The following is a 14,795-nucleotide window of genomic DNA, read 5'->3' as shown; positions in this document are numbered from 1 at the left end:
TTCGAGTGGTACAAAAATATGGTAAAAAAATTACCATACAACGCAATATAAACAAAAACACTTTCTTTTAGGGTTCATTCCTTAATTCTAAACAGCAATAAGCCAACGGCACCATTCTGCCAACAAAACTTTTGCATTATTTACAGAGATTGTAAAAAGAGAGGAAGAGGAACAACAAGAGCAAGTGAAAGCAGATGAGACAAAGAAATGGTAAATGCGCTGACTCCAAATATTAAACAGAAAGATTTCTCTCTAAAATGCAACATCAAAATGTATATAAATCTAAGATGACGATTTCTCAGGATTTTGAGAAAGGTTAATGGACGGACCATCAGTTGCAACTGGGGGTGGAACGTATACCTTAGCACGGCGAACGATCTCCGCCACAATCCAATGCTTGTGCCTGCTAAGAGGCCTTGATGGATCCAATCTAACCTGTAACACAACAATGAAATCAAACATCACATCAAAAAAATAAAAGTAAATGATGTAATTAGTTTATGGCAAACACATGCTAATGCAGGATCAAGAAAGGGATTGTGCCAAGAAATCTTAACCATAGAGTTTTAGGAAAATTATTTTCATAACTTGTACCTGAGATCTTAGAACATAATAGAAACGCTTAACAACCTTCTCAAAAGAAGCAAAGAAATGCCTACAGAAAAAAGGATAAATATAATTCAACATGAAAAAAAGGAAAATTTACGATGCTGGCAAGCTTAATAAGAATGACATGACAAAGAATCAAAACAATGAGATTCAGGTTGCAGTTCGTGCAGTGTTAGCATAAAGTGTAGCGGCGAACCAGAGAAAGGCAATTTGGGAGAAAATGGTGAGAGTAGTTCCAAAGCACAGCATGAGAAACAAAGATATTTTTAGAAATCATTCCTAAGAGTCATCATTTGTAAGAAAATTATTCTTGATGTACTTACAAGCAAGGCAACGACCACAGCTGAAATAAAACCTTGGTGCCTAATGGAGACCAACTTTCAGCTTTGCAGCTGCAACACAAAGAACCCATGGTCATCTAATGATGATAACCAATTAGTTCCTACATAATCTCTTTTATTTTGATCATAAGCTCATTTCATTTGATGCATCTAGGATAAATTTCATAATTTTTTTGACACTTGCAAATATCTACATCTACAAGCCTTTTGAAAGCAATGCACCAGGATTTACCCTACAAATAGGCCCTGAATGGGTTTTAAGCATTAATGATGAGAAGATTTTTAATTCTTGACGTTTTATTGAGTCTAATGCATGGGTTGGACAATCTCTAACCTTTCTTCTCATCAAAGTTAAATAATTCTCTCATATGGCTTTTCCGTCTGCTCATCTCTCAACCATACCAATTCTCTCCAAAGATTATAAAAAAGTTCTATATAACTCTTTTAAAATTAGTCTCTCCATTTGTGCATGCCTTCTCTTAATCACCTTCTCCTTGCTCTCTCCCTATTATATTGCTCCGTTTGTTCAACCATTCTCTCTCTAAATTGCTACCTGACAACTTTTCTCTAGTTAACACCATGAGCTTCAGCTTATATTAAAATAGTTTAATGATGACGAATAAAATTCAGTATGAGCTAATAATATTATTAGAATATTTTGAAGATCGTAAAAATAATTTAGTATGACCTAATAATTTTTAAACAAATTTATGCATGTCTAAGTACTAATATTTCAGGTACAAGGTATTACAAGCGATTCATGCGACAAAAAATACTTAGAAACAGATAAATAACACAAAATAGCACATAGTTCATACAATTCAAGTTATCCAACGGTTCAAATTATCGTATTATTTGAGTAATTAAATTTAGTCAATATAGATTTCAAGATTGACACTTCAATGCCTTGACTTTTGTATTATTATAGTTTTCTAGATGTTTAAGTTTGCCAAGATGAAAAGCATGCAAACAATTGAATTAAGTGTAAAGAAAAAAAGGATAAGACAAACAAATACATAACTCAAAGAAGCTAAAAGTTCATAAAATTCAAGTTAGCCAATGGTTCAAGCTATCCTATTATTCGAGTAATTCAAGTTAATCCATGAAGATTTCAAGGCTGACAAATCAAGTTCCTGAGTATCATTTTTTTTAGAGTCCTGCATTATTATTATTCTTAGATGTTAAGTTGCCTAAGATGGCAAGCAGACAATAAAAAAAACAACAACAAGCCTTTATCCCACTAAGTGGGGTCGGCTAAATGATTCTTGTTTCTCCATTGCGTCGCATTGAGTGTCATATTTTCATTTTCTAATAAATTAAGATCATTTTTTTACCCAACTCCATAAAATTTATCCATGAGATTTTTCTCTCAAAACTTTGATCCACATAATAGAGTTGTGGAAGTCATTCCACTAACAAACGCCCAATCCAAGGCTAATTCTCCCAGATTGATTAATTCTCAATCCTACAGCATTTTGTAATGACATGGAATGTCAATCACATTTAAGAATGAGTCAATTATAGGGGAAATATTATCACAAGAAATGCAAGTTATAAGTCGCAAAGAGGTGTCATCAATTTTGGCACCAATTTCATGGACCATTCAAGCTAGCACTGTAACTGTAACTATTCAACCACAATCTTTTTAGTTAACAAGTTACTAGAATCTCAATTTAGTTTTAAAATATATTTCTTGAGTTCCTCTCAACATTGTCAATCCTTTTCCGCTTCAGATTGTTTTGGCAGCACACGTATCCTCTCAAGATACCTCTCTATAATATCATAGGCCTCCCGAAATTTCCCTCTACAACTTTCAAATCATCTTGGCATGTTCTCCACGTGTCTTTTAAAAAAGTCAACTGTTTCTTTCTAAGAAGTGATCTGCTCAAATAATTCAGCTCTGAAAAAGAGGGAACAAGTAGGTTTCATTCATCCGAGTAGACCAAATTGCTTTAGAGATCACCTGCCTTTCATTTCTGTCAGATCAAAGAAATTTAGTATCGCAGTGGGACATCATAGTTCTATTTGCTAATAATTTGCCTTCATTTAGTTGATCGTCTCTGCCTAGTTTAGTAGGTCTTTAAGAAGAGGTTGGACTGCTCAATTTCATCATCCAACAACAAAGGCTCAAATAGTTTCAAATTCTCGATATTAACCATAGAGTAAATATTCATATAGACTAGAGAAGCCAATTTGCAAGTGTTATCATCAATCATCATTAGAACTTCAAAATGCCATATACATAATTAGTTTGATCTTCGAACCATGTTCCTTCAATCTCTCCTTGTGGATGTAGAGCCATATGACATCTCTTCTAATTTCTTCCTTACTCGGTGTTATCAAACTAAAACTTATAAATCTTTGGCAAGTTATTTCTATGATTCTGAGTGAATTATTGGGTTCCAGCTAAAAATATTTATGTTTTGAATTATATACATTAGGTTCATATTTGTTCTTGAAGGAGATGCTATATATTAGGAATGGTTTTGTTGAAGACAAACTAATGTACGACAAACTTTCAACAAGTCTTTATGTGTCACGAGTTCAATCCTCTTGAAAGATGTACAGTAGCCATTTTAATATCCTTAGTATGGTCAGCAATTTGAGACTAGCAGATATGCTTCCTCTTTAGAGCAGCATTCATTATAGCCCAAAATGATTTTGAAAAGGCTCCTGAGGAAAAGATTCGAGATAGTTTATATAAATCAGCATATCCCTTGTGTTAAAAAAAATGAAATTGCATTTTTACCTACAAAATCATTTGTGGTCGATGAGCATTCCATCCATCTTATTTACCATCATCTTCATGTACCTAATGAACAAGTTGAACTATTGTAGGTACAATATCTACTTTATATGCCATGCTTACTTAAGCATTGACAATGTCCAATAGTATTAAATTAATTTATGTTCTATATGAAAATATAAAATTCATAAAAATTCTTAATCATATGCTAGATACTTCTTCTAAACACTTTATAACAACTCAAAGTAATATGCCACAAATCTCTCTTCAAGCATTAGAACCACTAAATGCATATTCGAAAGCATCAAACTTGACTTCAAATACAACAACAACAACAACAACAACAACAAAGCCTTAATCCCACTATGTGGGGTTGGCTACATGAATCCTTTTTCTCCATTGCGTCCTATTTAGTGTCATATTTTCATTTAGTTCTAGTAAATTAAGATCATTTTTTATACAATAAGCTCAAGTCTTCCTAGGTTGACCTCTGCCTTTCTTAACACAAGTCAAATCTAAAACATCTACTCTCCTAGTCGGATCATCAGATGGTCGACATTTAATGTGACCAAACCATCTAAGACGACTTTCTCTAATTTTGTCCGTCACAGCAGCTACACCAACCCTATCACAGATATATTCATTTCACATTTTGTCTCTAAGTGTAAAGCCACTCATCCACCTAATCATTCTAATCTCGACAACACTTAACTTATTATTATGCTTCTCTTTTAAAGGCCAAAATTCAGCGCCATAGAGCATTGCAGGTCTCACCAACGTCTTATAAAATTTTCCTTTCGGTCTAAGCGGTACTTTTCTTTCACACAAAAGGCCCTAAGCATTCCTCAACTTCAACCAACCAACTTGAATTCTACTATTAACATCCCCATCTATATCACCATTGCTTTGAACAACGGACCCAAGATATCTAAATCGTTCACACCTTTTAATAATTTGATCATCCAAAGTCACACTTCTGTCACTAGAGCTACTACTACTAAAATTACATTCCATGTATTCAGTTTTAGTTCTAGTTAAATGAAGGCATTTAGAATCCAATGTAGACCTCCATAATTCAAGTTTCAAATAGTTTATAAAAAATTGATAAGGTTAATAATAGCATCTAGCTTATTTTTCTTTCAAGAAGAAAAGCTATGCCCTTGTGTTTCCTCTCCTAAATGAATTTCTAATTAATCTTTGTCAACAAAAGTAATGGTGCAATGAAACAATACGTTATGCAAGAATCTTCTCACAGAATAAAATGCTCTAATGTATCTTTACACATTGATTAAGTTCTATGACCAAGGATAATCACGTAACATTTTGATCTTCTCAGGGTCAATCCTAATCTTCTCTCCACCTACATCGAACAAAAATAGAGTAAAGTCTTCCTCCAAAAACTTCATTTATTCATATCCAGAATAAGTTGGTTCCTCTTCAAGAGTTCTAACACTTTTGCGCATATCCAATATGTTCCTCCCATTTTTGGTTGTAGATGAGAAAATCGTCAAGATAGAGATAACAAATCCTATAAATGATCTCAAAATTTCAATCATGAAACACATAAATATTGACAGAGCATTGCAAAGATCAAATTTCATCCCCATTTACTCAGATAACTTTGCCTTGTTTTAAATATAGTTTTTTGCATATCTTATTCATGTACTAGAACGTAATGATAACTTGATTTTAGAATTAACTTTGCGAAGATTGTAGTATTCTCCAATTGGTCCAACAAGTCATCCACTTTGAAAAGGGGACATTGTTACTTCATAGAGATTTTATTAAGTATTTAGCAGCATACAAACATCTAACCATCATCTTTCTTTAACACCATCATAATCTACATAATCCAGATGGTGAGCTTTTTGGCTTATTAACGCCCTGATAGCTTTCTGAGAGGAGGTTGATCTCATGCTCCACAACTCGTCAATCCTCACAGCCCTAAAGAAAGTTCAAGGTATCCTACTATGTGATGCAATCCCAGCCTTTAATCCCCTGAGGACTAAGATCAGCAATTTCCCTTTCTTCTTCTCTCAAATCTTCATGAATTCTTCTCTAAAAAAGGAAAATATAATTTCATTAGCCTTCTCATGTGAATAAAAGTAAAATTAGCTATCAGAAAATGTATATCATTTTCTTCACTAATGTAGCTGCCACCATAACCAAGGATTTTGCTCATGTTCACATTGCAACTCACAACAATCTTAGAGAGATGGTATTATTGTGCCAACTAGTAGAATACAATGTCATAGTCCCAATATATGGGCTTTCAAAGACGATCTAGCAAATGTTGAGAAGAACAACTGCACACATCATATAATCAATGTACTTCAAAATTATGAAGTTAGCATGACACATTTCATCAATCAGCATCCCTTTCCATTAGAATCCATCAACGTGGGAAAGGAGGTGGTGAGTAATCATCTTAAGGCCCATCATTTTGATTAGACTTGTTGAGTCAAGTTATTTTAGCTCCTTCAAGTTATTTTAGCTCCTTGAGTCAAAATTGGCATAAATCAATTATTGTGTCACTTGGATCTACAAAATGAACTACCCATACTCATTAGGGTTATGTGTCGTACATGACTCTTTCCCCTTTAGCACAGCCATATAGAAAAGCTCGAGTCAAGCTAATTTGCTAAATCAAATGTTTAATCCTAATCCATTATACTGGCTACCGTCTTCACCTTGACATCTTTTGTGAACTTATCCACAAAGACACTAAAATGAAGTTTCCAGCACTTCCCTCTATCATTTCCCAAAATCAAACAATAATCACAATAAAGGGTATCTCCAAAAGAAAAGTTTGGTTTGGGATGACCCAGGTAAGTTGAAGTTTGAACTGGGTTGACACGGATTGGCAGGTTGATTTAAGTTGACCTGTATTGATTTAGGTTGACCCGTGTAGATTAGGATTTGATTTGAGTTGTCCCGGGTTGACTTGGGTTGACCCGGGCAGGTTAGGGTTTGATTTGGTTAGCCCGGGTAGGTTAGGGTTTGATTTGGGTTGACCCCGATATACTTGAGTTAACCCAAGTAGGTTTGGGTTAAGTTAGACTAGACCTGAGCCTAAGTCAGGTTTAAGTTGGGTTGGGTTTGGGTTAAGTTAAGCTAGACCTTAGCTAGGTCGGGTCTAAGTTGGATCTGGTCTAGGTTGGATCAAACTTGGATTAGATTTGGGTTGGTTAGGCTGAGTCAGGTCTCGGTTGGGTAAGACCTAGGTTAGCTTTAGGGATTAGGTTAAGTTAAGTCAGGTATGGGTTGGGTCAGACATGGGTTAAATTTAGGGTTTAAGTTAGATTGGGTCAGGTCTGGGTTGGGTTTAGGGTTTAGGTTAAGTTGAGTTAAGTCTGGATTGTGTCAAACTTGGGTTAGTTTTGGGTTAAGTTTAGTGTCTGGGCTAAACCATTTTAGGGATTAGGATTATATTCGTGTTCGAGTCAACCTGAGTCGAACCCAAACCCAAGCCTAACCAAGACTATTGAGTTTACCTAACCTATTCTTAAACTTAAAACACTTAAACTTAAAACTTAACTTAATAATATTGAAATAGAGTTAAAAAACTTAGAAAGGAGGAGGCTGATCGGAGGAGGAGATGGTTCGCCGGAGAGAACAAGAGGAAGACACTTTGACAATGCACCTTGCACTACTTTCTGCCCTCTGCACTGCACTGTCGATTGCACTCTACTGTCCCTTTTGGATGAGGCACAAACAACTGTCGTTTATAGGCTGAGATAGCTATCCTGAGCCGTAGATCAAATGGGAAATGGAGGGTCAAGATTACTCTGGCAGTTTCCTCAACCGTGGACGGTTGTCGGCTATTATAAGCCATTCAATTGAATGATGGTCGTGAGGTTGATCCATGGATGGAGGTCACATATCAGTGACAGGGCAGAGAGATAAATGAAAGAAGTGAGGTAATGTGACCATGCCCGGGCTAGGGCGCCATGCCGAGATAAAAGATAGGTGACTTTTTCTTAAAGTTCAAAGGCACTGGAACTTTTTTGAAAGCTCTATATGACTCTGGAAGTTGCATACGACCAAATGAGTTCAACAAAGAGCATTTAAACAAATACTATATAGTTCTTATTTATTTGCATATCTAACACCTCTACTTTCATATTTACAGACATAACGCTCTAATTTTTAATATCGCATATAAAATACTACAAGCACTAACTTTGTTTAAAAGTGAAGTACACCTTTTAATGCATAGATTCAAGACAACAAAGTGTAGAAATGTAAGTAGCAAACCTTAGGGGTTAAATATGTAAATACAAAGGAATTGTGCGGTATGTTTAAATTTTCCAAAACAAAAACAACCGAGTTCCAAGTGGGGAAAAATTATTGCATGTGGTGTTCGATCCTGACCATAGATCACGGTGATCTACGGTTATGATATATTTCGGTGAGTCTCACTTAAATTTTTTTTAAAAAAAAAACCTAAATAGATGATGCTCGTACATCACGGTGATCTACGGTAAGGATCGGACACCGCATGCATGTGGTGTCCGTATGCAATAATTTTTCCCAAGTGGGATACATAATCATTATCAGTCGGCATTTAGAAGAAATTCCTTATTGTAGAAATAGCGAAGATGACTTACCGTAGTGCATAGGTTGAATTGCAAAACAAAACCAGACATTAGAAACGAGTAACCTCAAATAAATCAGGAAAGCAACAAAGGCAAATCATTAACTATTATAAAACCAAGAAAAAAAGACTAATAGCCGCAAAAAACTATCTGTATGTTTTCAATTGCGACTAATTACCCGGTCGCCGATGCTGCATTCGTTGTGCTCGTCGTGCGCCATAAACTTGCTGGTCCGCTTGACGTAGCGGTTGTAGAGCTTGTGGCGAAAGAGCCGATCCACAGCAACCACCACGGATTTCTGCATCTTGTTTGAAACCACCATTCCAACCACCGATTTCATCTTCTCTGTTTGTTCAAAAGGAACAGGTAAATAACAATCGAAACAGAGATACTTATACAGCGGGGGTAAGAGACTTTCGCCACAGTTGAATACGGCAACAGCTGACGATAAGTGCGGGCGTAGCGAAGAACAAAAAATCGGGAAGATATGTGGATGCCTGCAGTGTGGCAGCGTGGCAGGGGGGAACAACCGGAAACCCTATTCGCGGGTGTTTGATGGCTCCCTCCTAATATGCCCGGATTTATTGAATCCACACAGATACAAAAAATAAATACAGTTTAATAAATTTAGGAAATTTTAAATTTAGGACCCATATTTTAACTTCAATTCATATTAAATCTGAATTTAATAAATCTAACAAAAAGATGAATTTATTAAATCCGAATTTACTAAACCCTTCAAGCATTGAAAAAAGAAATACAAACAGTTTTGAATATAATCGTTTTGAATGGAATTATAGAGGTTGAAGATATGACGAACAATTAATTTTGAATGCTTCATCTTTACCTCTTTACAACCTCTGAACGGTTATGACAAACGGTTATGAATTTATTCAAAGATATTTACAATTTTGAATGCAATTATAGAGGTTGAAGATATGACAAACAGTTTTGAATATAATCATTTCTTGGGATCATTCATAACTATGATTATAGAGGTCTCATGGGCTACTAATTAATACAAAATCAAGCATTTCAAAATCAAAATTTGAAGAACAGAATGATCCCAAGAAATGATTATATTCAAAACTGCCCAAACACACATGAGTGGGATGATTGTGTTAATTTTGATGGGTCACTTAACGACACGATATCATGTGAAGAAAGTCTTATCCCAGTTGATTTGATGGAGGATATTTTTGGATATTTTTATTATCGGCTGCACTACAAATTGCTCAATGGGGATGTTCCATAAGAAATATTGTAGAGTACAAGACATTTTCTTCTAGAAAAAAGTTGATATTGTTGCACCCTTTTTGTTGCGCTTTCCTCAATGCTTGCCTCTTCTACATTCCACTTCTCAACATCCTTTATTCCAAATGAGTAGAGCAAGAAAAGGAAAGAATTAAAATAGGAGAATAGTAAAAAAAAAAAAGGGGATGGATATAAAGACAACTTAAAAAGTGGTTCTCATAGCTTAAATTGGAGAGGAAAAGCCCAAAATAAAATGAATCATGCTCAACTCAAAAGAATATATGAGAAAAGACTTACAATTGCCTTTATATTAAAAACTAGAGTAAAAGTGAAATTATTTTTATTATGGATTTAATGAGACCACCCACAACAATATAATATCATGATCAATTGCATACTAGGGATACACTGGAAGACTATAGATAAAAATTTAGCGCTTGTTTTTTTATAAGAACTCTCATAATAGGTCATCAAAGTGGGTTTCTCCACTACAATAGGGGAAACCTCCTACTATCAAGGCTAAACTAGACTATCAAGTAGAGAGTCAATCAATGTAACATATAGGTAGCCATCTCTTAGTAAATATGGGCCAATATAGTGACTATGAAAAGATTCAATAATGAGTATGAAAGGCGTAAAGGTGGTGTTAATATGTAGGTAAGGAATTTCTAAGCATGTAGGGATATCATAGTTAGAACTTTGTGGAAACATTATCCTAAGCTATTAAAATCCCAAGTTTATTGCGTCATGGAGGTTATCAACCCAACATGATAATGAAATACTTATTAGCAACCCAAGTATTGTGCCCTCCAAAGTCGCTGGGTAGATATAAAGTCACATGAAAAAAAAAGTCTAGAATTCTATTACTCTCCTTGGACAGAAAAAGAGATCATAGAATTTTTTACTGACTGGGGGACACCATAGACCTTGAAAAACTTCTATCTAAATGCTCTGATGTGACATTCTAAGAATAGAATACTATCTGTAAAGATAGAAATATTATCTTAGAATGGATTTAATCATTCAGATGAGGAAAATCTTTGAGCTTTATGGATCTACGAAATCAAAATTCTTCTCTTACCAAATAGGGTGTAAGATAAAGTTTATTTTAAAATGAAGACTCCCTCATAGTAATTTCAACTTAAGAAATGCTTGTGAGAAAACTCTCAGTTAAGCTGTCTTATATCATTCATATTCATTAATGAATGTTTATGGATTAATAATTTGAAAACTGTTATTAAGTGGATAAGATTAGATAGGTTTACTTCACATAAATTTCAACATGGTTTACCCTTAGGTTTGAGTCCAATAGTTGATAGTTGAAGTGATGATATAGAGCTTGAATCAATTGATCAAGTTTAAGAAACAATATGAATTTGGATTTTAATTAGACTGGATTTGGTATTTGTTTTGAGTCAAATTAGAATTGGATTGAATTGGGCTTGAATTAGATTATGTTGAAATTAGATTAGATTTGGAATTGAATTAAGGTTGGGTTTGGATTTGAAATTAGCTTGGATTTAGATTATATCAAGATTTAGTTTGCATTGAGTTTGGATAGAGATAGGTTTAAAAGGATTATATTGGATTGAAAATTGGATTGATTAAGTTGATATGATTTAAAGAGAATCCTAGTTGAAGGAGTAGAGAGAGGGACAATATTTCTAAATGAAGGTGATCCCCTAATCTAAATACCTCTAAACAAGAAACTATAAGGGACCTAATCTGAATTTGGGAATAATGCCCCTGGTCAAGATGCTCATGACTTTCTATCATCTTGAGATATTGGTAGCATCAAACTGTTAACCAATAAACTAACAGGAGTTCTCCCTTATCATCATAGCAATAAATTAAGGTAGTCATTCTAGTTATAAAGTGCTTGTGAGTATGTTCATCCATAGCGTGGGCTATTTCATTTTAGGTACTCATTATCTTCGGGGGTAGGTCAATTTATTTTATAAGCCCTATTCTTTATTTCGAATTTAATGGAGCAACTTAGAACTAACCTAGGGCTCTAGACTAGACTAATCTAGGGTATGTGTATGGACCAAGTTTTTCTTATATGTTTGCTATCCTAGGAGCAAGTTAGGAACTATAATAAGGTGTGTTTATAAAAAATAGAGTTTGTCAATTTTAATTATTTTTAAGGTTTGATAATTAATAATGACTTATTTTCTCCTAGAAATTGTAATTCCTGCCGAAAAATCAATATTTTAAAGGAAATCTTAGGTTATTTTTCCCTTCTAGATGAATTTATGGTCAAATTGTCAATCAAGCATTATTTTTTCAACCTACATTTTTGTTTTCTTCCTAAGATTTTATTCTCCTTCCTAGGTTTTAATTGTGGTCGAGAGATATATTCCAAACAAATGAAGTTAAGTTTCTTAATTTAAACTCTCATAATAAAGATTTACTTGTATTCCCATCAAAGTAATAAAAGTATTATTTTCATACAAAAATACTTCTATCATTCAAAAATATTTGGGAATATAAGTTTATCTTTATTAAGGGTTATTTAAATTAGGATAACCCAAAACTTATGTAATCATATGTCTGATGCTACGAAATCATATGTTTCCAGGGGAGACACATTCAATCATCTAGTCACTCAATGTAAGTGAATATATAAGTCTTGCATAGGCTAAGCAAGTGAAAGGAGCCTGACAAGCTTTTAGATTCTTAAAGCTTAAGGGTTTTAAGAAAAAGTAGTTTGACTTTTAAAGAAGATATATGTTTTGAAAGTATTTTAAGGATTTAATTAATCTCGACTAATCTTTACTCTTTTATAAAGACAAGATTTTTTTTCAAAAAAGGATTCCTAAATAGAATAAAACTCTTTAAAAAAAATATTTAAAATAGATTTTCTTTTTTGAAATAAAATTTTTTTATTTTTTTTAAGAATAAACTTCCCAAGAGATTAAGTTCTTATGAGAACTCTTTCCAAAGAGAGTCCTAAAGATTTGAAAATATTTTTTTTTTATTTTGAAAAGAAAATTCTTAAGGAAAAATGTTCTTGAAGAAGATTGAAACCCATCTCCTTAAGTTTTTAGAAATTTGAAAAGATTATAAATTTAAATCTTATTTATAGTTTGATTTATAATTTAAAAGAGGTTTTCATTTTCGAGTCCTTTAGTTAATGTAGAAAAACATTTTTGGTGAGTTTTTTTTAATTTGAAAAGGCTTTTAAATATTAGAGCACTTTTAACTACAGTAGAAAATCTTTTCATGAGTTCTTAAACTCTTGATGGCTTTTTAATTAAAGTAAAAGAAATTTTTTAATGAAAATATTTCTTTTGGAACACCTTTTATTTACATTATATAAAAATAATTAATCTCTAAAAAATTTAAAGGTATGTACCATACTTCCTTTAATTTCATTAAGCACAGAGGAATTTCATTTTTTTTTTCTCCTATATCTCTCATCTATCAATTTGAACCTTTCTTTTTATCCAATCTATTCCCAAAAAAGTGGTAAATAAACATGAAGTCAATCTCACATGCATGGAAAACAATTAAACACACATTCACATGAAAATCGTGCAATTTATCAAAATCACAGAGATTCTACTAGTTTCATGTGTTTACATATACAAATACATTCACATTAATTTAAAGAGAATAAACCTACTTAAGAGAACCTAAGCATGAGGTTTTTATATGAATGATTCATAGGGCTTTTCTTAAGTCACTTAGATGCATAACTTATACATATTTAAAATATATGTGCTGATATATTATTGGAATCAATTTTTGATGTCGCATAAACAGGATGTCTGTTGAAGGATATGAAACAATGTTTATCTTCTTGTCTTCCAAGTCATCTTATCATAGCTCTTGGTATGTGCCCTGAGCACGAAATCAGGATCGATATTGACTTAACTTGACATGGGAAAATTCACCATGAGGTGGTGTTGGGCTTATATCTAGTCGTATTTTGCATTTGCTCTGATGTTGAGAGAACCAATCCCATCATTCCGACGTCTTCTGACTTCAAGGATAGATGCCAGGATCTCCCACTAACATTTTGGACAAAGTTTGATCAGGACAAATTTTACCTCCAGACGGGGTCTGAGAAGCCCTTCGGCACCAAAACCCTTGTTTGGAACCCCTAGAATGTTCATTTTTTAGTTACAGGGTCTTATTCTATTGATACAAAATTTTTTGTGGGTTCTGGATTAACGAGGTCATCTGAGCAAAAATTAGCGCAGTCCAAGAATATCGTCGGTGATGATTTCCCTGATAAACGACTAATCAAAATACTCATTTTTGAAGTTAAAGGACCATATTTTAGCCATACATGATTCCTTGTAGCTTGCAGATCGAACAAACCCTTCGTCGGACAATCTACGCGAACATCAAAATTTTCAGACCAAACTGGTACATAGGAGCTAATCCCGAGCACCTAGGGTCTTCCAACTTCTTCTTCATTTTCATTCTCTCTCCTTTTCTCTGTCAAACTCCTTTTATGTAACAAACTCTTTTCTCTCTAGAAAGCTCCGGTGGACTTGGTGTTCTCTCCTACAACAAGGAGAGCTTCATCCTTTTTGGAAAAGGAGAAACTCCGACGAGCCTTACCATCCCTCCGAGATGGAGAGTTTCCTCCCGACATTGGAGAAGGCTTCATATGACTGTGGCGTTCTCTCTAACAAATTAGAGCTTACTCTCTATATCAAAGAAGGAATCCAACCATCATCTCTTTTACTTGAGGAGGGCTTCATCTTTACAACCAAGGACGTCATCAAACATCGCATAAGTGATACACTTGTTTCCTTATGTTTTCCTTTCATTAGCTAGCCTTAGGATTGTGTTAGAGAATGATTAGCGCTATGTTGTTGTTTTCCTAGAGAAAGTCGCTAGGATAGGATTCTATCATGGAAAAATCTTTTATGATTCTGAGTGACCTTCCTTATAAAAGCTTTAACCCTAATACTAAATGATTGAAATTCATATTTCCTCTAGTTTTGATGGTTCCTACCTTCCATGTATGGTTTGAAACACTTGGGATTTGAATGATGAAAAAAGCTTTATAACCAATTCATCCTAAAAATTGTGGAGAATTTCTCATTTGAGGAATAGAAGAGCGAAAATCCCCAAACTCTTCACCATAGTTAGAGGCGGCTCCACTGCACATCCATTCATTGAAACCTAGGTACCCATGCAAGAGCGCTAGGAATGTATGGCTCGCTATTAGGAATTAACATTTGCATTGCATCATACACTTTGTCATGATGAAAGACTCTACATTTT

At 34.0% G+C, this 14,795-nt stretch overlaps 1 protein-coding gene across 2 annotated transcripts; it reads right to left on the bottom strand.

Moving 5' to 3' along the window:
* Nucleotides 1–9: 9 nt before the first annotated feature.
* LOC110023137 (30S ribosomal protein S17-like) lies at nt 10–8,873 on the bottom strand. 2 transcript variants are annotated; one of them, XM_020722398.1, is made up of 3 exons: nt 8,709–8,873; nt 8,473–8,639; nt 10–435 (listed from the first exon to the last, which is right to left on the bottom strand). In XM_020722398.1, exons 2-3 carry the CDS (start codon nt 8,632–8,634, stop codon nt 283–285), a joined length of 315 nt encoding a protein of 104 aa, XP_020578057.1. In that variant the 5' UTR covers nt 8,635–8,639; nt 8,709–8,873; the 3' UTR covers nt 10–282. The 2 variants fall into 2 exon arrangements, with proteins under 2 accessions (XP_020578057.1, XP_020578056.1); XM_020722397.1 differs by having other exon boundaries at nt 8,473–8,873.
* Between the last annotated feature and the right edge of the window lie 5,922 nt (nt 8,874–14,795).

Source organism: Phalaenopsis equestris, unplaced genomic scaffold (genome assembly GCF_001263595.1).
Source record: "Phalaenopsis equestris unplaced genomic scaffold, ASM126359v1 Scaffold000216, whole genome shotgun sequence".
Taxonomy (NCBI): domain Eukaryota; kingdom Viridiplantae; phylum Streptophyta; class Magnoliopsida; order Asparagales; family Orchidaceae; genus Phalaenopsis; species Phalaenopsis equestris.
Note: the sequence above shows the minus strand (reverse complement) of the source record. Positions and strands in the feature narration are given on the sequence as shown.